This window comes from Staurois parvus, unplaced genomic scaffold (genome assembly GCF_062004578.1).
Source record: "Staurois parvus isolate SC_StPar_1 unplaced genomic scaffold, SC_StPar_1.0 ptg000151l, whole genome shotgun sequence".
Classification (NCBI taxonomy): domain Eukaryota; kingdom Metazoa; phylum Chordata; class Amphibia; order Anura; family Ranidae; genus Staurois; species Staurois parvus.
In genome coordinates, this window is record NW_028317947.1 from 8,897,950 (window position 1) to 8,925,926 (window position 27,977).

A 27,977-nucleotide genomic window follows, 5' to 3' on the forward strand; every position below is an offset into this window, starting at 1 on the left:
CCACACTTCAAAGACATGCTGGTAGGTGAATTGGCTCCTGTCTAAATTGTCCCTAGTATATGAATGTGAGTTGGGGACCTTAGACTGTATGCCCCTTGAGGGTTAGGGACTGATGTGAATGTACAATATATGTGTAAAGTGCTGTGTAAATTGATAGTGTATATAAGTACCTGAAATAATAAATGCAGCCACCTCACCTAGGAACTAGTCAGCTGCAATAGATGACAATTTTGTTTTTGGGTTTAGATATGCGTTAAATAGAAATCTAGGTTACTTAAGACTTGGTTCACATATGTGCGGGTGATGCCGCTGCGGATCCGCATGAAAATCCACCTGCAGAGAGGAATGCGGACCCGCGGGTGACTACCATTAGTTCTAAAGGCACGCCGCCCGCACTGGAAAACGCAACAGCACTGGGAACCGAAGTTCCCATGCGGGTTTCATTTTCAGAAGAAGTGCAGGGACTTCTTCCCTGCGTGTCAAGGGACACGGGAGTCCATTCAAATGAATGGGCTCTCGTGCCCGCACAAAACGCGGCCCGCACGGCTGCATATATGTGAACCAGGGCTTAAAGCGTGTGTTACCACTTGTTTACACTTACTTCAAAATGTGGCATTTGACACGCTTTTTTAGGTTCCATGCACACTGGTGTTTTTTTAAGCTCCTAGAAGCTATTATGGGCATTTTTTTCTGATCCTACAAGATAATAGTGTTATCCCATGCGTCCATGCCACTATTTTATGCTAGAAGCATTTTTCAAGCTTCAATGTTTAGAAGCAGAAACATTTTTTTTGTAGAGTTTTGGGGAGCGTTTTTCCAGCAGAAAAAATTGCGGAACACTAATTAACTCTCCTGAATGCTTCTAAATGCTACTAAAATGCTCAATAACAGCTTTGTTCAAGATTTTTTTTATGGACTGTAAAAACTCTAATTAAGACGCTAATGTTTCTAAATGCTACTAAAACGCTACTACAAGCTGGCACAAAAACGCTATTATCAGCGTTTTTTCATCCAGCATTGTTTTTCTAGCGTTTCTTGAGCTTTTTAAAAAACACTAGTGTGCATGGAGCCTTAAAGAGCTTTCACACGTGGTGTGCAGCATGGGAGCAATATAGCAGGAGGTAAGAGAGAGGAGGACTAGAAAACCAGAGGATCAGCAGAGCTGGGGGTTATACTGAGTGAGGGATCAGCAGAGCTGTGGGTTACTACTGAGTGAGGGATCAGCAAAGCTGGGGGTTACTACTGAGTGGGGGATCAGCAGAGCTGGGGGTTACTACTGAGTGAGGGATCAGCAGAGCTGGGGGTTACTACTGAGTGAGGGATCAGCAGAGCTGGGGGTTACTACTGAGTGGGGGATCAGCACAGCTGGGGGTTACTACTGAGTGAGGGATCATCAGAGCTGGGGGTTACTACTGAGTGGGGGATCAGCACAGCTGGGGGTTACTACTGAGTGAGGGATCATCAGAGCTGGGGGTTACTACTGAGTGGGGGATCAGCACAGCTGGGGGTTACTACTGAGTAGGGGAATCAATAGAGCTGGGGGTTACTACTGAGCAGGGGATTAGCAGAGCTGGGGGTTACTACTGAGCAGGGGATTAGCAGAGCTGGGGGTTACTAATGAGTGGGGGATCAGCACAGCTGGGGGTACTACTGAGTGGGGGATCAGCAGAGCTGGGGGTTACTACTGTGTGGCAGAGGATCAGCAGACCTCGGGATTACTACTGAGTGGGGCATCAGCAGTTCTGGGGGATAATAGTAAGTGGGAGATCAGCAGAGCAAGAGGTTACTACTGAGTCAGGTATCAGCAAAGATGGGAGTACTACTGAATGGGGCATCAACAGAGCTGGGGGTACTACTGTGCAGGAGATCTACTGTACGAGCATACTAATAAGCTGGGGATCTGCTGAGTGAGGATACCAATGCTTAATAGGGGTACTAAGGAGCTGGAGATCTGCTTAATGGAGGTTATTGTATCAGGGTTCTACTGGGCCTCTTTAAAGCACATAGAAAATCAACAAACACACAGGGCTTCATTAACCACTTCCCGTCCGGTCCATGTATATAAACGGCCGGACGGGAGCAGTGCAGGAGCGGGTTGCCGTTCATAAACGTTGCCCGCCATTTTGGACTGTGCGCGATCCCTGGGAGAGCGCGCGGCACCGCAATCTGGTACCCGGACACAGCGGAACACCGATTGCTGCGCGAGGTCCTGATCATGAGATCACTGATTGGCCAATCAGTGATCACATGAATAGTAGTACGCAAGATGTCACTTCTGACATTGCTTACCAACGTGTGAAATCTGTGAGTGATCACAGAGATCACATGGTACAAGGCTATTCACAATAGCCTTGTACCATATGACAAGCTGTGACCAATCACAGCTCACACAGTATTTCTCAATGGCTGCAAGAATGCAGCCAGAGAGAAGGAGGAATGATTGCTTTTACCCCCAACAAGTAATACAGTGTCACTATGGTGACACTGTACTGCTAGGGTGACAGTATGTCAAAAAAAGAAAAAAAAAGCATAAATAATAATATAAAAAGATTAAATAAAAATGTAAAAAAATTATTAAGAAAAATTATAATTTTGGTTATAAACTAATTTGGGTTAAATTTTTTACTAAAAAGATAACTGAATACATTTTGACAAAGATTTATGAAGAAAGATTATTTATTTGCAAAATTTTATAAGAAAAACACTTTTTTTTGGGAATTTTTCATTTATATGTTTTATCTGTCTCAAACAAATGCTAAAAAATTCATATGGGTACAGGTTGCATGACCGCGCAATTGTCATTCAAAGTGTGACAGCGCTGAAAGCTGAAAATTGGCCTGGACAGGAAGGGGTGAAAGTGTCTGGACTTGAAGTGGTTAAAACTTAAGAAAACACATTAAAAAAATGTTGAAACAGTAGGCTCTTCTTGACCGCACTATAGAGCGCGGTTGTCGAGTTCTGGGAGGGCGTCATATGACGTACTCCCAGAATGAGCCCCCAGCGGTGCTCGCTGTGTTGATCACATGACACAGTAAAGGACCAATCATAATGGCCTTTTACCACGTGATCAGCTGTGTTCAATCACAAATGATCACTATGTAAATACACTTGCCAGTTATCGGCAGTACTTGAGTGCCCTGATTATCAGTGCAGCCCCAAGAGTGCCCATCAGTTCCCAACACTGCTGCCCATCAGTGCTACCCATCAGTGCCCAGCAGTGCTGCCAATCAGTGCCATCAGTCAGTGCCCTTCATTGCTGCCTAATGGTGCCTATCAGTGCCCATCAGGGCCACCTATCAGTGCAGCTTCATCAATGCCTCATCAATGCCCATCAGAGGCATCTTATCAGTGCTGCCTATCAGTGCCCATCTGTACTGCCTATCAGTGCAGCCTCATCAATGCACATTAGTGAAAGAGAAAAATTACCTGTTTGCAAAATTTTATAATAGAAACAAAGAAAAACTTTTTTTTTCAAAATGTTTGGTCTTTTTTAGTGTAAAAAATAAAAAAACTCAGTGGTGATTAAATACCACCAAAAGAAAGCTCTATTTCTGTGAACAGAATTAAAAATGTGTACAGTGTTGCATTACTAAAGGCACATAGACTGAGCACTTTGTAGCTGAAGTTATTAATGAGCTTAGTAAATGAGGAGGAGCTTTGCTGACTTCCATCATCCAATCATGTGCAACCAAAAATGCTTTTTTTTCCCCTTACATGTGATTGGGTATTCTTTGTAAAGTGAAGCTTTACCTCATGTACTAAGCTCTGGAGCAACTTGCAAAGTGCACAGTCTGTTTGCTCCAAAGCAGAACTATAGGCAACACGTTTTTTTTATTTTGGATAGATTAAAGTGTTACTAAACCCAGGACCCTGCATTCACTATATCTGGTCTCCCACAGTGCACAGAACATGAAAATGCAATTGTTTTAGTAAATATAAACTGCTAAATACCTTTTCTCATCAGCAGTTAGAGCAGTCTTGTGACTTCTATCAGTGTCCAGCAAAGCACTGGTTAAAGCTTGTAGGAGGAGTTTTCTTTCTGCTCTAGGAGGATGCAAAACCCCTGACCTCTGTCTGGACAGTGCTGATTGACCCTGTGCTGTCCACATGCACCCTCCCAAGAAAAAAAAAAAACCCTCTCTAGCAATACACACCAAACTGAGCATGTGCAAAATGCCTACGGTTCAGTCTGTCTTATCAGGAGATAATAGGTGGTCACTTAAACAAGGGGAAAAACAGAGCAATCAGGATCAAAACGACCTTTTTACACAATGCAGAGGATTAACCCCTTAGGCTCCACAGTGAGTATAACAAGCATGCTTTTCTGCCTATGCAGACTGACTTTACTGTTGTGGGTTTAGTAACACTTTAACCACCTTCCGCCCACCCTATAGTACAATGACGGGCGCAAGGTGGTTCTCTCATTCTGGGAGGACGTCATATGATGTTCTACCATTCTCACTGCGCATGTGCGGCTCAGGGAGCGCGCAGCGCGGCGATCGCTGGTGCGCTGTGTCCCTCGGACACAGCGGATCACGGAAAGAGCCGAAGATGTCGGCTCGGTCATGTGATCAGCTGTGTCCAATCACAACTGATCACATGTAAACACGGAAATGCCAGTTATCGGTATTTCTCTCCTCTCGAGCTGTCACGCTGACAGCTCGAGAGGAGAGCCGGTAATCGGCTTTCCGTGGAGGGGACATGTACACTGATCATCAGGGCACTGATGATCAGTATGCCCTGATGATCAGTGTGGCCCCAGAAGTGCCACCTGTCAGTGCCCATCAGTGCCACATCAATGCCACATATCAGTGCATACCAGTGCACATCAATGCCACATATCAGTGCCCATCTGAGCTGCCTTTCAATGTCACCCATCAGTGCCAGTAAGTGCCACCTATCAATGCCAATCAATGCCACCTATCAGTGCTGCCAATCAGTGTCACCTATCAGTGCCAGTCAGTGTCGCCTATCAGTGCGCATCAGTGCCAGTCAGTGCTGCCTAACAGTGCCAGTCAGTGCCGCCTAACAGTGCCAGTCAGTGCTGCCTATCAGTGCCATATATTAGTGTCATGTATCAGTGCTGCCTTTCAGTGCCCATCAGTGATGCCTGTCAATGCCCATCAGTGCAACCTACCAGTGCCTCCTCATCAGTGCCCATCAGTGCCACCTATCAGTGTCCATCAGTGCAGCCTATCAGTGCCCATCACTGCAGCCTCATTAGCGCACATCAGTGAAGGAGAAAAATTACTTATTTACAAAATTGTATAACAAAAACTAAGAAAAAACTTTTTTTTTTTTTAATTTTCAGTGGTTTTTGGTTTGTTTAAGAAAAAATAAAAATCCCAGAGGTGATTAAATACCACCAAAATAAAACTCTGTCACAAAAAAATGATAAAAATTTCATATGGGTCCAGTATTGTATGACCGCGCAATTGTCATTCAAAGTGTGACAGCGCTGAAAGCTGGAAATTGGCCTGGGCAGGAAGGGGGTATAAGTGCCCTGTAGGCTTGTGGTTAAGCTCCGAAGACATTGTGCACTACTGTATTCTTTCTTCTTACACTTTTTGAATCATTTGTAAAAGCTTACAAGTGGAAACCTACTAGACTCACCAAGGTCCCCTCTGTTTGTTTTCTTGTGAGTGGTGAAATCTTCGATAGCATTTCTATAGAGATCCCTTGATTCCACAGTGGATGATGAGGAGGAGGACGGGAATGCTGTAGAGGATTCTTTTGTTTCAATCTATATGTAATGAAAAACAATAGCTGGTTAGCATTGGGGATTTGGGTTCTCTGCTATCACGGGTTTGAGTCAAAACCTGCAGGTTCCAGATTTGTAATACCAGCAAATATGAGTTTTTAAGCCACAATGCACTAGATGGCCTTTAAATTATGACCAGCAGGCTTAGAATGATCAATACGGAGCCTATTAAATAAGCCAATCCTCAGGGGTGGGGGGAGGATTTGTTTTATGAAAAAAAAATTCTGTATATAGCCCTACAGAACAGACAGTGCACAGCCCATATGTGCTTTTCTACTTCACTGCAACCAGGAAACAGGGAACTACTCAGAGAAAAGACATAGAGTATACCATAGATGCAGCTAAAAAATTCTAAACACTGCCATCTACTGGTTGGAGAATATATCTCTTTTGAATACTGGTGTAGTTGTCGAATAAAATACATGAACGCTGTATTCCAACATACACAGTTTTTTGGAAAAGTATAGACAAAGCTGATGAACTACATAGGAAACTGTAATAATTCAGATTGCTAGCTCTTCAGGTAATCAACCCCTTTGATGCTTTGTTTTGTTCTTATTGGGTTTTTTTGCAATTGATTTGAAGGCAATAGTCCAGTCCTGAGCAGCTTGGTCCAAACAAACTGTTTGAGCCCCTTCCCAACTGCACTGGCTTTCCTTTAAAAACTTCTGATTACTGGGGGGGAGGGAAAGATCATCTGATCATGTAACCACTGTGAGTGGCAGTCACGGTTGTCACATGATCAGGAGCCAGTTTTCAATCGTTAGCGGGGACTGAGAGCTGTTTTTCCCAGCTTGGTCTTTGTGGGAGCACGCAGTGAGAGCGCTCGGCTCAGAAACATCGGCCTCCCAGTGAGAAATATGTGTGTTGCGTGTGCGTTAAAGCCCACCTTTTTCAGCGCCGCACATGTGTGTTAGGGGGTCAAATTGACAGAAAGCTGGAGTTCAGCTTTAATTCTGCGACTGAATGAAAGTAGAATGATTGTGTTTCCATAACTTTAGAAAAAAGGAGTGGGCTCCTGGCTTATCTGAAGACTTTGATCTTTGTTTCTTTTCTGGCAATCATTTCTCAGATTAGTGTCACCGTAGAAGTATGTGTCACTCGGGCTCGGTCTAGGGACACACAGGTGGCTTCACAATAATAATACGCCTTTTGTTTTCTAATGTCAACAATAACCCGAACAGAAACAAGTGTGGTTTCCATGGTAATGAAAAAGACACACACACACACTGATACATATATATATATATATATATATATATATACTGCAGTGAGACGACCCCCAAAACAGGAATGGTTTTACAGGTGAAGGCCACTGACAATTACTCATCTTTTCTGTTTTTCACTAGTTTTGCATTTGTCTAGGGTTGGTGTCACTACTGGTAGCATGAGGCGATATCTGGACCCTACAGAGGTTGCACAGACAGTCCAACTTCTCCAGGATGGAACATCAATACGTGCCATTGCCAGAAGGTTTGCTGTGTCTCCAACAACAGTCTCAAGAGCATGGAGGAGATTCCAGAAGACAGGCAATTGCTCTATGAGAGTTGGACAGGGCTGTAGAAGGTCCTTAACCCATCAGCAGGACCGGTATCTGCTCCTTTGTGCAAGGGGGAACAGGATGGGTACAGCCAAAGCCCTACAAAATGACCTCCAGCAGGCCACTGGTGTGAATGTCTCTGACCAAACAATCAGAAACAGACTTCATGAGGGTGGCCTGAGGGCCCGATGTCCTCTAGTGGGCCCTGTGCTCACTGCACTATAGAGCTCGATTGGCATGGGATATCATGTTTCGATACATCGGAGGCCACCAGGTTGCACCTCAGACTGTCCAGGAGCTCAGTGATGCCCTGGTGAAGATCTGGGAGGAAATACCCCAGGACACCATCCGTCGTCTCATTAGGAGCATGCCCTGACGTTGTCAGGCATGCATATAAGCACGTGGGGGCCATCCAAACTACTGAGTACCATTCTGAGTTTCTGCAATGACATTTCAGCAAAATGGACTAGCCTGCTGCATCATTTTTTCACTTTGATTTTCGGTGGGTGTCTTTGAATTCAGTCCTCTGTAGGTCGATCATTTGCCCAGTGCCATTAGTACAGTGGCAGTGCTTTTTATTAGCACTGATCACTGTATTGGTGTCACTGACAAAAAAGTCAGTCCCGCAAAAAAATTGCCTAGGCAGGCAGAGGGGTAAATCATCTGGAGTGCATGTGGTTAGGGATGTGCTAATTTTTATTCCCTGCAGGGAAACAAAAACCAGCACATCCCCACTGACAGGACAGAACTCCAAATTGTTTACATTGACAGAGCTCTGCCCTGTCTTTCTCCTCACCAATTAGCGGGTGTCGGCTATCAATCATTGGCCAGCACCGCTGATTGGCTTGTGCTAATCACAACACAGCCATTGCGCTCATGTGCACCCTACCCATAAATGCAGGATCACAAGATACGTGATCTGACACAGGAGAGCTGCTCTGCCACCGTACTCCTATGGGAGGTGGTAATCAAGCGAATATAGTGTGTATATATATATAATACATACACACACATTTTTTTTACACATGTATACATATTTGTTTTTTTATTGGTAGTATATGGGCACAAACAAAGATATTTTTATATATTTTAAGAAAAGTTCTTTACTAATTTGCACTATATTGTATTAAAATAATGTAAATATGTAAAAATATCCATAGCTGGGATTTTTCCTTAATGTGTATCCAAACTCAAAATCAAGAATAAAATACTGTAGATTGCAGATTACTAGTGTTTGGTGTGGTGGCTGTATTTGCTTTTTTTGTGTTTCTATATTCAAGCTTCTTTTGCTTTATTTTCACCTGGTAATTCTTTAAATAACATACTTCCTGTTCCTGGGTGACTACATAATTCCTCCACTGTATCTATGGAGGGAAGCCATGATTGTCACCCTGACCTCTCTCCTGGTAGGCATGCCAATCATGGCTGTATCTCTTTGCCTTCATTACACGGGGGGAAAGGCAATTGGTAATTTACAGAAGCTAGGGAGGAAAAATGCTTTGCACCAAAGCTCACAGAAATAAAGATCAACAGGTATTTGCTGAACATTGTTTAGCTTGGACAAAAAAGAAAACTAATACAGCCAGCATATCTAAAGATTGTGACCTGCTTGAATTTTGTTTTCTTGGATTTGGTTATCCATTAAGAACACATTTTCAGTTATTTACATAGTGTTACCTTCATTTCCACATGATCTGCCTCTTGGGATTTAGATGCTAGTGGGTGGGTTGTTTTTTTATGAATGGTAGGATGAGTTGTCTTCTCTATGATCTCAATTTCTTTTGGTTGAACTGATTTAGATGTTACTGAATGGGTTATCTTTTTATGAGTGGTAGGATGAGTTGTCTTCTCCTTGATCTCCATTTCTTGTGGTTGAAGAGATTTAGATGTTAGTAGATTAGATGTTTTTTTATGAGTGGTAGTTTGCGTTATCTTCTCTATGATCTCAATTTCTTTTGGTTGAACTGATTTAGATGTTACTGAATGGGTTATCTTTTTATGAGTGGTAGGTTGCGTTATCTTCTCCATGATCTCCATTTCTTGTGGTTGAATGGAAGAAGGAGTATGAGAATCCTTTTCTTGCCATACACCTTCCACATCCTCCACCTCCTCCTTCTCTAGAAGATCTAAAATACCATCTGATGTCTCTGGAAGGTCTACAGGAACCCTGATAGCATGTGTTGTTTCCTTCTTGGATGAAGACAGTTCTGTGGGCTGTGTATGCTGAGTTGGGCGACTTGTCTGTTTTGTATCTTTAGGTAACTCTGTAGGATGAGTTGAGCCAGGTTCACGAGATGGTTCTCCTTGTTCAAGGTCAATGTCATCCAAGTCATTTTCAGCAATGTCTTCATCTAGAAGGGTACAGTGTAAGATGTTAGGCGTATGTCACTTCTGTCTGCAGTATGGAATAAAGTGTAAACCACATTTTATATAATGAGACCACATGCCATTTACTGAGCTGGAATAGAAGGAAGATGATAGAAGGCTAGGGTAGGAAGAAAAGTAAATAATAATAATAATAATAATAATATCTGTATTTTTTCAAATACTTTCTTTTCAACAAGCATACATGCAAAGAGAGAGACAAAACATTACATAAAGGAGTCAGCTTAGCACTTAGAGCAATTCACATACAGGCAGGGGTGGACTGACAACTCATGAGGCCCCCAGGCAATAGGGGATCATGGGGCCCCTGTGTCCTTGCCCAAACTCAAAAAAGCCTATGAAAAAGGTAACAGGGGCATCTTATGGAGCCCCCTACTGACCCTGGGCCCTCGGGCAGTGCCCGAGTTTCCAAATGGTCAGTCCACTCCTGCATACAGGGTAATAACAAATGATATGATCCAATACGAGGGTATGTGTACCTTATAAAGACAAGTAGACATGATGACAAAAGACTACCAGCATCAAGGATCAGCTATAAACTAAATATAGAAGCTCACTCAGCTGCACTGTTTATTTTCCATAAATCTGGGGAAGTGGGAAGTTAAAAGTTATAAGGGGGAGGGGAGAAGTAGGTTCGGACTAGGGAATAGAACCAGAAGAGTCAAAAGATAGGTATGGTTAGGGTAACGTGAATATGAATAGGGGAGGGGATGTGGAGGTTAAGAGGGATATTCTAGGGAAAGGGGAATAGATAAAAGAGAGGAAAGGGGAAGTAAGGAGAGAGAACCACCCCTCCAAAACAAATATATAAATAAATGGGGGAGAGAAGGCCAAGTTGGGAAGTAGCCTGGATTTATTCATGTCCAGCAAAGATATGCTTACCCTCAATTGAATACATGAACTGGTGCCAAAAAAACAGGTCTTACGGAAAATAGTTGTTAAGGCCTTCATCCTTTCCATTTCAATAATATCTGTGTTTACCTGTAATGAACTTGAAGAAGTGGCAATTTAAAGCCACAAAACCACAAACAGGCTTTTTTCATACCTCACCTAGTTCAGCACCCACCTTAGAACCCAGCAGAGGATCCAGGATGGGACCCCTTAGGCACCAAAAGCATGGAGACAAGTTATTCTCCACCTGCACTCACAGTAGGTTGTGTGCTTCTACCCAATAGGGTTACCACAACCTCAGCAGATGTAAGCCATTTTTTATTTTCATTCATTTGTTAAACCTCTTTGAGATAACCTCTATATCTGAGTCACCCACTACACCCTTCTTCTTTTCTGATGGACACCAAGTCGACCCTTGGGTCTTTAACCAGCCCCTTGCAGCCCAACCCCTCCAACCTCTGTGGACTACCATACTCCAAACCCAGAGACTACTGTATATAGGCACTGCATCAGAAAAGTTAATAGGCAGTATCTACAATTTTTTCAGTGCAAGTAATATCTTTTGAAATATTTGTGAAGATATTAAACCATGTCCTTTAAAACTTTTAGAAAGGCATACACTTAAACTGTGCTGCTCAAAAAGCCAACAACTCTGCACCTTGACTTCTATAGCTGCCTTCAATAATAATGTATCAAGGAACAGAAAAAGTCCATCAAGAAGACCCTTATTATTGGCCATTTTGGTTGGGTGGAGTCAGGGACTCAAGAACAAAGATATTTCCACTGGGGTACCTGTATAAGACCCCAGGGGGTAATTCAACCTGTTGCAACAACCCAACAATGAAGTATTACCAACTTTAAAAATGAGAGGTCTAATTTATTAAATCTACACAAAGAACAGTAAGATATAAATTCAGGCAACCAAAAAAAAAAAGATCCTTCAACTGCATACAGTGGGTAGACCAATGATGTAATTCCTTGAGCTACTGAGCACCACAAAGATTTGTACAATGTTAGGAATTAATCACAATGATGACATTTTTTTTCCACAATCCTGTGAAATTTAATCATAATCAATATGTATAATTACTTGTCACTACCTGTATCCTCAGCTTCTTGAGGTTTAGCTGTTGTGGTCTCCTTTTTAACGTTTCCACCAAATATCAACCATTGTCCTTGCCCAGGTTGGATAAATCCATCCAGTATGAAAAGCAGCAATAGTAAAGTCCTACAGCCCATGCCTGCCATTGCAGGTGAGGTATGTATTGGCCTCAGCAGCTGAACACAGTTGTGTTTTATACCATACAAGAGACTTGCTTCCCGACTGTAGATGGTACAATATTACTCCATTGGTGACCTTTGGCGCCTGGACTCTTATCTTTTAAGAGTACTAGTACACGCCCTGAGCTCACCCTTCATCAACCCATGACAGGGGATGGAGGTAAAGCCTTTTCTTTAAGTAGTTTAAACTGTATACAGTTCTATATTTAACTATAGGATGGAATTCTGCTGGAAGGCAGCAATATGACCGGGTCTATCTTAAAGAAAAACTTCAGAAAAAATAAAAATCACCAGTAAATGAATGTAATGTCATAATATTTGCAGTTACCTACAAGAATGAGCTTCACGTTTGGTCTGACCACAGGTTTGACTTGAACTTTGCTTGTTCGGACATTTGTCTGAACGCTGGACTTTCAGGCTGCTCTATTAGCGGGTTTTTTCCTTCAGCACTACATATGACAAATGACTTATTCCACTCTCAAGGCTGTTATGAAAGTGGCCAGGGTCGGCACCCACTGCATACTTGGCAAACAGTGACCCCATTCATTTACTGGCCAGAAATCCCAGTGAAGTTATTACCCAAATATGGTCATTATTATTATACAGGATTTATATAGCGCCAACAGTTTGCTCAGTGCATTACAATATAAGGGGAGCAGGGGCGGACTGACAACTCATGGGGCCCCCGGGCAATAGGGGATCATGGGGCCCCCGTGTCCTTGCCCAAACTCAAAAAAGCCTATGAAAAAGGTACCAGGGGCATCTCATGGGGCCCCCTACTGACCCCGGGCCCTCGGGCAGTGCCCGAGTTTCCAAATGGTCAGTCCACCCCTGAATGGGAGACAATACAGCAACAATATAGTTCAATACAGTTCAATACAAGAGGGTTAGGAGGGCCTGATCCTTGGAGCTGGTCATGTCCATATTAGGTCAATGACATCACCCTGCCCCTTTGTTTAAATCAGCTGTCATTTGGGGGGGGATCAGAGGTGTTGGTGAATTTTTTCATTCAGTGGGTCAGCAGGTATCTTGATTGACGTGGATCTCTGAATGACGTGATTAATGATGGATTACATCATGGGACTTTTTTTGAAATGAAGAATTGTGTGTGTATTTTCATTTATGGTTTGCTTTTTTCTGTGCATGAGTAAGGCTACTATGTATCCCTTTTTCCCTATGTGGGGGAAGTATCTGGTTGCCCCCTTGTTGTTGTTGGGGACCTCAGATTTCGATAAGCCTCCTTTCTCACAGACCCCCTCAACCACTGTGCCAGGGTTGTGGGGAAGAGGACCTGGTCCTCATCTGCATGAGGACAATGTGGTTCACCAGGGGGTACCCCTGTCAAGTTACCCCTATACTGAAAGCATGTGGACCGTTATGGTTCAGGAGGTGGTGGTGCATGCTTCCTGATCTGCCAGGCTGCATACTCAAATAAGCATCCATGGAGGATTTTTTGGAGGGGAACCCATGTTTTTTTTTTGTTTTCCTGGTATCTTGGTGAAGATCCTGGTATGAATTATGGGCTAAACCCCACGCTGTTTTTGTTAAGCATCTACAGAGACTCTTATATAGAATAAAGGTCTGGTATAGAAGACGAGAATCCCTGGCTTGTTACAAAGCAGCCGAAACTGTCAAAATGCAAGCGACCTGCATTCTGGGCATTCATCCCTGGGCACATACTGGCCTAATTTAATTATTGCTTGGTGCACCATCCAGCCCTATCTAGCCACATCAGCTGCCAGGTTTATATATCAGATTGGCAGACAGAAAAGTGTGATTGGTCACTCTACATCTCCGCTGCTCTAGAGTCCAGCGGTGGCGTGCATCCAACGCTTTTCATTGCACTTGGTGATGTAAGGCTTGGATGCAGCTGCTTGGCCATGGAAACCCATTCCATGAAAGTCTCTACACAATGTTGTTGTGCTAATCTGACGGTCACATGAAGTTTGGAGATCTTCAGCTCTTGACTCTTCAGACAGTTGGCAACTTCTGCATGCACTGACCCCGCTCTGTCATGTTACGTGGCCTACCACTTGGTTGCTGTTGTTCCCAGTTGCTTCCACTTTGTTATAATACCACTAACAGTTGACCGTGGAATATTTTGTAGCCAGGAAATGTCATGGATGGACTTATTGCACAGGTAGTAGATGACATCATTCATAGATGTGTTTTCTCTTCACATCTAAGTTCTAATGTTTAACCACTCTATCCAAAGTAAAAGAATACAACATTTTGGCTGGATTTCTACCTTCACCACTGCCCGACTGTGCTATAGCTGAAAGAGGGCTACAGAGCAGTCCTCCAGTTCTGGGATGCGTCCGTGGGTGTCCTCCCAGAACCCTGCACACTCCTGGAGAGCACATCGGGCATGCTCAGTGACTGCTGTGTCTCAGCTGATCACAGATCGCTGGAAAGGGAAAATTACAGCTGCCCTTTACCATGTGATTAGCTGTTTCCAATCACAGCTCATCACATGTAAACAGATCTGCTGGTTATCGGAAGTCCTTTCCTCACACGGCCTGGACAGGAAGGGGGTAAAAGTGCCCGGTATTGAAATGGTCAATACAAACAATGCAGATAAAGAACTAATTTTCTAAGCATCACTAACAGCTCAATTAAAGGATAAGTTCACCTTTTTAATAAAAAGCCCCACATGACCGTGTTTTCTTGTGACAGTGACAGTTAGCCGGGGAGAAGCCCTGTCACTAGATGCAGTGGAGCAGGCAGCAGCTGCGGGAGTGGAAACATGTTACATGTTCCACCCTAAAAACGGGTGGAACATGTAACATAGGATTGCCACCTCATCCCTTTCAAACCAAACAGATATTCATTACACAGGTTCTGTGGCTGATTAAGGTGGTAATTAAACTCACATAGTACTTTACCTGTATTAAATCAGCCCCAGAACCTGTGTAATAAATATGTGTTCAGTTTTAAAGGGATGAGGTGGCAACCCTAATGTAGCATGTTCTCCAAAGCGAACTTATCCTTTAAAAACAATGGACACTATGACAGGTCCTCTTGAATCCCAACCCATCTCTATAATCTTCTGTTAACCACCTCCCGTCCGGCTGTTGTATATAAACGGCCAGACGGTGGCAGTGCAGGGTCGGGTGGCTGTTTATAAATGGCCTTCCCGCACCCTGCTTGTGCGCGCTCCCCGGGAGCGCGCAGCACCGCGATCCAGGAACACCGATCGTCGGACAGGACCTATGTACGAGGTCCCGATCATGTGGTCGCTGATTGGCCAATCAGTGATCACATGCAAAGTAGTAAGCGAGATATCACTTGTGACATCATTGCTTACTACGTGTGAAATCTGTGAATGATCACAGAGGTCACATGGTACAAGGCTATTCACAACAGCCTTGTACCATGTGACAAGCTGTGACCAATCACAGCTCACTCAGTAGTTCTCAATGGCTGCAAGAATACAGCTAGAGAGAAGGAGAAATGATTGCTTTTACATCCTTTATGGGTGTAAAAGCAATCAGTGTAAAAAAAAAAAAAAAATCTTCATCACCCCCCACAAGGGTGACAGTATGTAAAAATAAATAAATAAAAAATAATATAAAAAAAATTAAAAAAATGTTTAAAAATTATCATTTTGGTTATAAACTAATTTGGGTTATTATTTTTTTTTTACTAAAAATATAACGGAATAAATTTTGGCCAAGATTTATGATGAAATACTATTTATATGCAAAATTTTATGAGAAAAACACCTTTTTTTTAAAATTTTTGGACTTTTTAATTTACATAGCAAAAAAAATAAAAATCCCAGTGGTGAATAAATACCAGCAAAATAAAGCTTTATCTGTCTCAAAAAAATGCTAAAAAATTCATATGGGTACAGTGTTGCATGACCGCGCAATTGTCATTCAAAGTGTGATAGCGCTGAAAGCTGAAAATTGGCCTGGGCAGGAAGGGGGTAAAAGTGTCCGGACTGGAAGTGGTTAAGGGAATCTATCACTTTAATAGACAAATAGTAATATTGTTATTAAATTGCAATGATGGCAAATTTTTAAATGTTAAATAATGAGTGATCTGCTAATTCTATAATCCTGTAAACCAGTGGTTCTCAACCTTCCTAATGCCGTGACCCTTTAATATAGTTCCTCATGTTGTGGTGACCCCCAACCATAAAATTATTTACCCAGTAATTATAATTCATGAGTGTCGTTTTACCTCCAATACTGCTGCTTCCAACACAGTAGCTGCTTTCAACACAGTAGCTGCTTTCAACACAGCAGCTGCTTTCTACACATCGGAAATATGTGTTTTCCGATGGTGTTAGGCGACCCCTGTGAAAGGGTCATTCGACCCCCAAAGGGGTCGCGACCCACAGGTTGAGAACCACTGCTATAGACTGAACTAATTTTATGCAGTGTCATATTCTAACCAAGCAGATTTCCGTTTACTATAGTCGTTGTTTTCTTCCTAGTTGATATGGATTACTGCACCCTGCCTGTAGCCATTGCACTTTGCCCAGCCTTTCAAGAAAAATTCCCAACGCCTTTCTAAAGACACGGATCATACTAGAACTCATGTAAGGCTAGGTGCACCTATGCAGTTTACGTTTGATCCGTTTCTGCAGTGCGTTTTGCATTTTCTTCGCATTTGTGGTTTCCTTGTTGCTAGGCAGATTAAACCGCAAAACGCACTAAAAAAACATCACAAATGCATAAAAACCGTGTCAAAAATGCACTAAATACTTTTCTGCAGCGTTTCCATTGAAGTCTATGAACCAAAAACGCAACTTTTTGCGTTTAAGAAAGTCCCTGACCCTTTCCAAAAAAATGCACCGGGTGAAAACGCGGAGATGTGAATGTGTCCCATAGAAAATCTTAAATGGACTGTAGTGCGTTTCTGGAAAACGCTTACCCTAGGTTCACACCTATGTGTTTTCTGCAGCTTTTTGCAGAAACGCAGTACAGTCCATTTAACATGATTTCCTATGGGACAGGTTCACATCTCTGCGTTTTTTGCAAAGGGTCAGGGACTTACCTGAACGCACAAAGTTGCATTTTTGATTCTATAGACTTCAATGGAAACGCAGCAGAAAAGCATATTGCTTTTTTGCCACGTTTTTGATGCGTTTTAAATCTGCCTAGCAACAAAAAAAAAAAGAAAAATGCATCAAAACCGCAGCAAAAACGCAAGTGCAAAAATGCAGAAATGGCTCAAATGCAACCTGCATAGATGTGAACCCAGCCTAAGGCTGGCCATACATTATACAATTTTCTTGAGATTTTTGGTTTAGATTTACCAAAAACCATATACGGTAATAGGAGGTCAAACATAACAACACTTTCAATTGTATCCAATTAGGCAGGCTCTTGTGCTACATAGTTGAAGGTAAATCTAAAGGAAATTGGGCAGAAATTGGACAGAAAATTGTATAGTGTATGGCCAGCCTAAGGCTGGCCATACATTATACAATTTTCTTGAGATATTTGGTTTAGATTTACCAAAAACCATATAATAGGAGGTCAAACCTAACAACACTTTCAGTTGTATCCAATTAGGCAGGCTCTTGCACCACATAGTTGAAGGTAAATCTAAAGTAAATTGGGCAGGAATTGGACAGCAAATTGTATAGTGTATGGCCAGCCTTAGGCGTTAACCTAGGGTAAGCCATGTCTGGGTAATGAGCAGTATGTGTTTTGTCCAGGGGCGGACTGGCCATTTGGAAACTCGGGCACTGCCCGAGGGCCCAGGGTCAGTAGGGGGCCCCATGAGATGCCCCTGGTACCTTTTTCATAGGCTTTTTTGAGTTTGGGCAAGGACACAGGGGCCCCATGATCCCCTATTGCCCGGGGGCCCCATGAGTTGTCAGTCCGCCCCTGGTTTCGTCCTAGGTGGTCATGTCACAACCTGATTGCAAAATCTCATAGAAACATAGAAAAGTGACGGCAGAAAAAGACAGAGTGGTCTATTAGGTCTGCCTGTTTTTTTTTGGTTTTTTTTTGGGGGGTGGGGGTTCGTTTTTTTTTTTCTCTTTTACCAACAGCTATGTAGTAACTCAACAGCCCCCATTTCTGGCTGCAAACTGAGTAAAGAGCCCATCAGGCTACAAAGTTGACAGATCTACAAGTGACAGCACGGACTTAGCATAATCAGATGAGTAATGTGTGTGGTCACCTCTGCTTTTCTATAGCTAGGACAGGTTAAAACAGGGACAAAAATAGTGTGCTAAGACAGAAATACAAACTTCTGTTTGGTTAGAAGCTTCACATATTCAACCAAAATTGTTATTTTAACACTCAAAGTAATACAACTAAAAATTTACTCAAAAAATATCTCATTTTAATTAAAAAAAATCATTAAAATATATAAAGAAAATGTCCAAAACAATTTCACTTGACACATATTTTGTACACATGAAAAGAGAGTAACCCATTTTCTGCCTACGCAGTAAGACTCTAATAAATTCATCAATGAAATCAATCATTTCTAAATTTTCATAACTACATTCTTTTTTAACTTTTGCAACCAGTCCTTTAAACACAGTCCTTTAAACATTTTTTACTTGACATCTTTAATGCAGTCACCTTTCCCTTGATGGTCCTTCATGGTGGAGACGACCACCTTGCACAGTTCCCCCGCTCTTTGGCTTGTGAAGAACAAGCTGATAGTATACAGTATTTGTGCTGTAAACTTTTCTTGCGCCATAGTTGGAAAAAAGAATAGATAATATGGATAGACATGAATTTAGTCCTCTCAGTATGTCCTGTTCTTCTGAAACTGCTTCACTAAGTTGGTGAGGACCTCCAGCCCCTCCACCAGTCCTTCCCCGTTGGCCGCACAGCACCCTTGGACGTGCCATTGGTGTCCTTTCATCTTCGTCAGTCCCAGTTCCTCCGCCAGCTCCATGGGTTTCCTGGCACCTGGGAGATCTTGCTTGTTGGCCATCACCAAGAACGGCACGCCTCTCATTTCATCATGCTCCAGGATAGCTTTGAGTTCTTCCCTGGCTTCCAGGAACCTCTCTGGGTCAGCACTGTCCACCACAAAAACCAACCCATCGGTGTTGACATAGTAGTGTTTCCACAGGACTCGAATCTTGTCCTGACCACCCACATCCCAGACAGTAAATGTCACATTACGGATGGGCTCCACAGTCTCAACATTGAATCCGATGGTGGGGATTGTACAGACCGTCTCATTCAGCTTCAGCTTATAAAGAACCGTGGTCTTTCCAGCAGCATCCAGACCCAGCATCAGGATCCGAGCCTTGGTGCCAGAGAAGCCCTGAAGAGTCTGGTAAAGGCTGCTGAGGAGGGCACCCATACTTGCAGATGTAGATCTTCCTTTTCTGTTCAGAAATCTGCTTGCTCTGAAGTCTGTAGCTTTGCATACTCCTTCTTAGCTCCATTGCTATATATATACGCAAGATCCCTTCACTGGCCAAACCCAGATTGCCTAGCAACCCAAGACGCAAGAAAGGAGTTTCCTGATTGCTCTGTAGTTCTGTGCTGTGTTGGAGGATTCCTCAATAACCGGTTGTGACAGTGAGGAAGTGACAGCAGCTCCGGAAGGGATCTTGTAGCTACTGCCTTCAGAATAGAAACAACTTTATTGCAAAGAAACACTTCAAGTAAAACTGACACACACAGTAGAATGACCTAAAACAATGTGATACTTGATTACAAAGACCAATGGCTAATCGCAGGCTATCCCCTCTTCAGTCCATCATGAATACTGCTGCCAGACTCATCCACCTTACTAACCGTTTTGTATCTCCCACCCCTCTCTGCCAATCCCTCCACTGGCTCCCACTCAGTGTCCTCCACCCCTCTCTGCCAATCCCTCCACTGGTCTCCACTCAGTGTCCTCCACCCCTCTCTGCCAATCCCTCCTCTGGCTCCCACTCAGTGTCCTCCACCCCTCTCTGCCAATCCCTCCACTGGCTTCCACTCAGTGTCCTCCACCCCTCTCTGCCAATCCCTCCACTGGTCTCCACTCAGTGTTCTCCACCCCTCTCTGCCAATCCCTCCACTGGCCTCCACTCAGTGTCCTCCACCCCTCTCTGCCAATCCCTCCACTGGTCTCCACTCAGTGTCCTCCACCCCTCTCTGCCAATCCCTCCACTGGCTCCCACTCAGTGTCCTCCACCCCTCTCTGCCAATCCCTCCACTGGCTCCCACTCAGTGTCCTCCACCCCTCTCTGCCAATCTCTCCACTGGCTCCCACTCAGTGTCCTCCACCCCTCTCTGCTAATCCCTCCACTGGCTCCCACTCAGTGTCCTCCACCCCTCTCTGCCAATCTCTCCACTGGCTCCCACTCAGTGTCCTCCACCCCTCTCTGCCAATCCCTCCTCTGGCTTCCACTCAGTGTCCTCCACCCCTCTCTGCTAATCCCTCCACTGGCTCCCACTCAGTGTCCTCCACCCCTCTCTGCCAATCCCTTCACTGGCTCCCACTCAGTGTCCTCCACCCCTCTCTGCTAATCCCTCCACTGGCTCCCACTCAGTGTCCTCCATCCCTCTCTGCCAATCCCTCCACTGACCTCCACTCAGTGTCCTCCACCCCTCTCTGCCAATCCCTCCACTGGCTCTCACTCAGTGTCCTCCACCCCTCTCTGCCAATCCCTCCACTGGCTCCCACTCAGTGTCCTCCACCCCTCTCTGCCAATCCCTCCACTGGCTTCCCATTGCCCAATGGATAAAATTCAAAACATTAACAATAACATATAAAGCCATTTATAACTTTGCCCCAAATTACATCAACGATCTTGTCTCTAAATATCACCCAAACCGTACTCTCTGCTCCTCGCAAGACCTCCTACTCTCTAGCTCCCTGGTCTCCTCCACCCATGCTTGTCTCCAGGACTTCTCCAGAGCTTCCCCCATCCTCTGGAACTCTCTACCCCAATTTATCAGACTATCACCTACTCTGCTCACTTTTAGGCGATCTCTGAAAACCTGTCTCTTCAGGGAAGCCTATCCTGCCCTCAGCTAATACTGGAATCTTCTACTCTTCCAACCAGTCCATCCCCCACAGTTATTACCTTTTGTACCACTAGCCCCTCCCTCCTAGATTGTAAGCTCCAAGGAGCAGGGCCCTCCTATCCCTCTTGTATTGAACTGTATTGTTACTGTATTGTCTCCCGTTATATTGTAAAGTGCTGAGCAAACTGTTGGCGCAATATAAATCCTGTATAATAATAATAATTGTCCTTGCAGTTACACATTTTCTAAAAATACATTATACATTTGTTTATGTTAAATAGATTTTAATAGTGTTAGGAATAAAAAGAACTTAAGGAGCTTTTCAGGACTTAAAGTATAACTCCAGCCAAAATGTAATCTTTCCATTTCACGTACATTGCTGGAACCTTTCTACATTGACACCATCATAATTCAAACAACAACTTACCCTTCTACTTTGGAAAGCAATGTTTTCTCTACATCAGGGGTCTCCACACTTTCCAGTATGAGGGCCACAGTGTAACCTTTACAAATATTAGGGGACAAAAAAAAATCCCATCAGAGTCACCCTTAAATTGCAGCACCTATCAGAGCCCCTCTTACATCAGGGTCCCCCTAAGATTCTCTCTTACGTGAGTCCCTATCAAACCCCCCCCCCCCATTACTCAAGTTATCCATCAGAGTACCCCTTATTTATTTATTTCAGGTACTTATATAGCGCTGTCAATTTACACAGCACTTTACATATATATTGTACATTCACATCAGTTCCTAACCCTCAAGGAGCGTACAATCTAAGGTCCGTAACTCACATTCATACATACACATACTAGGGCCAATTTAGACAGGAGCCAATTAACCTACCAGCATGTCTTTGGAGTGTGGGAGGAAACAGGAGTACCTGGAGGAAACCCACACAGGCACAGGGAGCACATGCAAACTCCAGGCAGGTGGTACCATGGCTGGGATTTAAACCAATGACCCTAGTACTGCTGGGGGGAAGTGCTAACCATTTAGCCACTGTGCTGCCTCTTGCATCAGAGTCCTGCTTACTTCAGGGTCCTAATCAGACTCCTTAAATTAGAGCCCCTCCTTACATCAGGGCCCCCATTAAAGTCCCCCTTACATCAGAGTCCCTATCAGAGCCCCCCTTACGTTAGGGTCTCCCTCCAAGTATACCTTACATCAAAGTCCCTCTTACATTGGGGTCTAATGAAGTCCTCTTCAGGTTCTCCCTTTACATCAGAGTCCCAATCAGAGTCCTCCTTACATCAGGGTCCCTATCAGATTCCTCCTTACATCCCCATTAAGTCAGAGCTCCTATCCCCCTTACATCAGGGTCCTCATCAGAGTCTCTCTTACATCAGATTCCCCCTTACATCAGAGTTCCCATCAGAGTCTTTCTTTCATAAGAGTCCTTATCAGAGCACCCCTTACATTAGGGTCTCCCTCCGAGTATACCTTACATCAAAGTCCCTCTTACATTGGGGTCTGCATGAGAGTCCCATTCAGGTTTTCCCTTTACATCAGAGTCCCACTCAGAGTCTTCCTTACATCAGGGTCTCTATCAGCAGATTCCTCCTTACATCAGGGTCCCTATCAGATTCCTCCTTACATCAGAGTCCCCATCAGATTCCCCCTTAAATCAAAGCTCCTATCCCTCTTACATCAGGGTCCCCTTCAGAGTCTCTCTTACATTAGATTCCCCCTTACATCAGAGATACCATCAGAGTCTCTCTTACATCAGAGTCCCTATCAAAGCCCCCATTGTATCAAGATCGCCATCAGAGTACTCCTTACATCATGGACCCCATCAGAGTCTCCCCTTACATCAAAATGACTATCAGAGCACCTATTACATCAGGGTTTCTCTCAGTGATCCAGTTACACCACAGTCCCTATCAGAGCTCACCTTACATCCAGGTCCCCATCAGAATCCCCTTTAAACTAGAGTCACCCCCTTACATCAAGGTCCCTATCACAACCCCCCTTACATTAGAGTCCCTATCAGAACAGTACATCAGTGTGTCCCTTTGAGTCCCCCTCACAGAAAGTCTCTCCTACATCAGAATCCCTAGCAAAGCCCCCCCCCCCTTACATCAAAGTGCCTATCAAAGCCCCTATTACATCAGGGTTTCTCTCAACAGTATACAAAAAGAGAGGGGTTGTGAAAAGAGATTCACAAAGAAAGCGGCTACATTATGAACAGAATGTGATACTCATTTATAACACGTTTCATGGTATACCTATGGTATAATTTTTGCATACACCTCCTTTGGGAAGTGTTCACCTATGCACCAGTGCTACAGGGACTTTAGACTCTTGTAGTCATTGTCCTTGTTGCACATGCATTCAGACCGGTCTTGGTGTCATTTTATATGGTTTTAGGTCTGTGTGTATTGTCTCATACTGAGGTGATGGTAAACCAGGGCGATTGCCCATATGTCAAATTTGTATGTGTAATAAAGCATAATTTTTGGAAATTTTTCTGAGTATCACATTCTGTTCATAATGTAGCCGCTTTCTTTGTGAATCTCTTTTCACAACCCCCCTCTTTTTGTATGCCTTTTTTGGCTACTGAATGGAGACCATTTACTGGGTGATACGGTAATTTATTCAACAACCTCTTAATAACTATCTTTAACAAATTTCTCTCAACAGTACCCATCACAGTCCCTATCAGAGCCCCCATTACATCAAGGTCTCCATCAGAGTCTCTCTTACATCAGAGTCCACCTTACATCCAGGTCCCCATCAGAATACCCCTTAAATTAGAGCCCCCCCTTACATCAAGGTCCCTATTAGAATCCCCCCTACATTAGAGTCCCTATCAGAACCCCCTTACATCAATGTGCCCATCTGAGTCCCCCTTACAGCAGAGTCTCTCCTACATCACAGTCCCTAGCAGAGCCCCCCTTACATCACAGTCCTTATCAAGGTCCCTATCAGGGTCCCCCTTACATTAGAGTCCCTATCAGAACCCCCCCCCCTTTGAGTCCCCCTTAGAATAACAATAAACAGAGGGCACACTGGCCTAGTGCATTATCCTTTAAAGTATTTAATGTGTAAAAAGGTAAGTATTACACTTACAAAGTAATTAAAAGTACAAGTCCCTATCAGAATCCTTCCTCAATCGGGGGTCTCCATGAGAGTCCCCCTTATTATGAGTCCCTATCAGAGCTCCCCCCCTTAGATCAGGGTCTCCCTCGGTGTCCCCCTTACACCAGAGTCCCCCATTACATGCAGGTTTTGAAGTGGAGACCATAGGCAGCCTCTGCTGACCTTGATGTTTGATCTGTGCACATTAAGAACACCCACTTATCCAGGGGCGGACAGACCATTTGGAAACTCAGGCACTGCCCGAGGGCCCGGGGTCAGTAGGGGGCCCCATGAGATGCCCCTAGTACCTTTTTCATAGGCTTTGTGACTTTGGGCAAGGACACAAGGGCCCCATGATCCCCTATTGCCCAGGGGCCCCATGAGTTGTCAGTCCGCCCCTGGTTAATACGCTTTGTGTCGGAAGGTTACAACACTCTGACCCGTCTCCTAATCATGTCGTGTTGTCGCCCTGTCACTCTGGCTTTTGATAGAGAGTACAAATGGCATTTTTATCATACATTATGCAGGCATGGTCCACTGTCATCAACAGAAAACCCGTGCTCAGAAATGCCATTTACTGGAATAGACAGGAAGTGGCTACAAAGAGGATGCAGCAGATCTGCAACACTGAGCTAAAACAAATGATAAAAAAGTAAACACAAATGTTTTATATAAAGCATGGCAATTGTCAATGATACACAGAGCATTAAGTAAGGGCTGAAATCTTTGATTCTTTCACTGGGGACACAGTAAGGTGTGCCTTGTAACATAATACAGGAACTTCCAGGCTGCTCTGTCACTGTGCTCTGTGCTGGAAGATTGTTCCATGATCTGTGCTCACAAGCACAGGAAATGACCACATAAAAGAGACAATAACTTCCAGTTCAGGCATAATAACGCTTGCCGGAGAAAATCTTCCAACGTAACCAGAAGTGACAGAAGAGGCAGGAAATTCCTTTCTGTAATCCCAGAATGACAGATATCAAGTACAGAAAAGGAGTGGCACCCAGTACAACCAATGTAACGACTGCAAAATATTAAAAACATTAAAGAGTAAAATGAAAATAGAAAAAAAAATATATATATTTATAAAAAGCTTTTTTTTGGCTGGAATGCGGGGGAACACAGTTCCGGCACCTTGAGCACTGAATGTTTGTAATGTCAGGGGTTGGTGGGGTGTGCTGGAGGGTCCATTGAGGCTGGCTGCTGGGGGTTCTTTTGTTGCTGTTGGGATATATTGTTTCCGGTGGTCTATTGTTTGCCTAGGAGCTCTATTGTTGCTGGTGGGGGATCTGTTGTTGCTGGGGTGGATTTATTGCTACTGGGAGGGGGCAATTTGTTGCAGAGGATATATTGTTGCTGAGAGGTCTATAGTTGCTGGTGGGGGATCTGTTGTTGCTGGGGTGGATTTATTGTTGCTGGGAGAAGGCATTTTGTTGCAGAGGATATATTGTTGCCGAGAGGTCTGTAGTTGCTGGTGGGGGATGTGTTGTTGCTGGGGTGGATTTATTGTTACTGGGAGGGGGCATTTTGTTGCAGTGGATATATTGTTGCTGAGAGGTCTATAGTTGCTGGAAGATCTATTGGTACTGGGGGGTCTATTATTCCTGGCGGCAGGGAATCTAATTTACTACCTTTTTCATTACTAACAAATTATACAAAGTACTTAGCTCTACAACATACTTGGTTCTGTATTTTCTGGGGGGTGGAACCAAAGGATGGTGCTTGGAGGTGGGTAGGGGACAATGTGTACAAGCTGTACACTGACTACGTCACATTGTAGCAAAGTGTCATTTCTTCAGTGTTGTCACATGAAAAGAGAGAATCAAAAAATGTGAGGGGTGGACTCACTTCTGTGAGATACTGTGTGTGTGTATATATATATATATCCAGGACTATACTGCAGGTCCTATGAGGGTCCTTTCACATGGAGCGGATCCGCTTGCTCAGCGGGGGGATCTCTCCGCTGATCCCCGATGAGCAAGTGGATGACAGCTCTGTGTCTGCTCCGCCTATGCAGAACAGGCACAGAGCTGCTCGCTCTCAATGGGTAGTTGGATGAAAACGTACCGCCTGCCTGTTTCCATCTGACAGACAGAAGAGGAATTGGATCCCCATCCGTCCCTTTTTGGCGGGTCGGATGTCGGAGTGTGTAAACAGACACGTTTTATTTATACCCGCCGCTCCATAGAGGAGAATAGAGGTTCCGATCCGGTCTGCGTGAAAAACTGGCAGGGGGACCTGATCGGGATGCCCGTGTGAAAAAGCCCTAAGGACACCCACTTACCCTAGCTGCAGGCTGGATAAAATCCTGTATGGAGCTGCATGTGGTGATCCTGCCATAAAGGTGCTTGTTCAGATGCTTCCTGCTATAAAAGGTTACAGTGCTCTGACCTGTCTCCTAATTATATCATGTTGTCACCTTGTCACTTTTGATAGGGAGTACAAATGGCAATTCCAGCATATTTAATTCCATGAGTGGACCATGCAGGTATGGCCCACTGCTGTCATCAACAGGAAACCTGTGCTGAGAAAAGCCATTTAGTACCCAGTCATACCCGTGCGAGTTCAGATGCAATTTGCGAACTGAAACTGCACCTGAAATTGCATCTAATGAATGTCAATGTCAATGTCTCAACATGTGTGATTTGCTGCAGTATGATTTCTAAAGTGGTTCTTACATTACCTTTTTCTGCTTTTTGTTGCGATTTCACATGCATAGAATATAATGGAAATCGCACTGCAAATTGCAAGAAATCGTTGAAAATATTCACAAGTAGCAATAAAGTCTTCAGAAATTGCGCTGAAATTGAACACAAATCGCACAATTTTAAATTGCAGCGGTGTGATCGGTGACTTACTAGAAGTGGCTACAAAGAGGCAGCAGGAGATCCGCAGCACTAAGATAAAACAAATGTTAAAAAAAAAATAAAAACAAGTTTTTATATTAAAACACGGCATGGCACATTGCTTTAGAAAACTGAATTCTGTTCAATTAGGGTTTGAATCTACTACTGGCGTGATTCTCTCACTAGGGAGACAGTAATCTGTACGTAGTATTATATTACAGGAACTTTCAGGCTGCTCTGTCACTTTGTTGTGTTGGAGGTTTGCTCCATGACCTGTGCTGTCAATAGCACCGGAAGTGACCTCAGAAATAAGGAATACCTTCAAGGTCAGACTTAACAATACGCACAGGATCTTCCAACGCAGCCAGAAGTGACAGAACAGACAGGAAAGTGTTTTTGTTAATCCAAGAATGACAGGTCGCATCACATATAAAAGGAGTGACCACGATGGGCAAGCAGTACACCTGTTTTTTAAAATGACATTTGATAATAATATCAAAAAAACATTTGTATTAACTACATAAGAAAAAAAAAAGAATAAAAATGAAATTGTGTGTATATATCTACACTATATTGCCAAAAGTATTGGTCGGCCGGCCTTTACACACACATGAACTTTAATGGCATCCCAGTCTTAGTCCGTAGGGTTCAATATTGAGTTGGCCCCGCCCTTTGCAGCTATAACAGCTTCAACTCTTCTGGGAAGTCCGTCCACAAGGTTTAGGAGGGTGTCTATGGGAAGGTTTGACCATTCTTCCAGAAGTGCATTTGTGAGGTCATGCACTGATGTCAGAGAAGAAGGCCTGGATCGTAGTCTCCGCTCTAACTCATCACAAAGGTTTTCTATGGGGTTGAGGTCAGGACTCTGTGCAGGCCAGTCAAGTTCCTCCACCCCAAACTGGCTCCTCCATGTCTTTATGGACCTTGCTTTGTGCACTGCTGCGCAGTCATGTTGGAACAGGAAGGGGCCATTCCCAAACTGTTCCCACAAAGTTGGGTGCATGAAATTGTCCAAAATGTCTTGGTATGCTGACGCCTTAAGAGTTCCCTTCACTGGAACTTGGGGGCCAAGCCCAACCCCTGAACAACAACCCCACACCATAATCCCCCCTCCACCAAACTGTACACTTGGCACAATGCAGTCAGGCAAGTACCGTTCTCCTGGCAACCGCCAAACCCAGACATGTCCAACGGATTGCCAGACAGAGAAGCACTGTTGTTGTGCTAATCTGAAGGCC

At 43.9% G+C, this 27,977-nt stretch overlaps 1 protein-coding gene and 1 pseudogene across 1 annotated transcript in view; both read right to left on the reverse strand.

The window, feature by feature from the left end:
* The window catches only part of LOC149463893 (uncharacterized), a 64,473-nt gene extending 52,617 nt beyond the window's left edge, over positions 1–11,856 (reverse strand). The window contains exons 1-3 of the mRNA XM_089674718.1: positions 11,678–11,856; positions 8,979–9,652; positions 5,614–5,743 (exon numbers count right to left, since the gene is read on the reverse strand). Coding sequence (XP_089530844.1) covers positions 5,614–5,743; positions 8,979–9,652; positions 11,678–11,825 — 952 coding nt within the window. The 5' untranslated portion in view covers positions 11,826–11,856. The remainder of the gene's footprint in view (positions 1–5,613; positions 5,744–8,978; positions 9,653–11,677) is intronic.
* A 6,289-nt stretch (positions 11,857–18,145) lies between these two features.
* Positions 18,146–19,372, reverse strand: LOC149463894 (uncharacterized; annotated as a pseudogene).
* Positions 19,373–27,977: the final 8,605 nt, after the last annotated feature.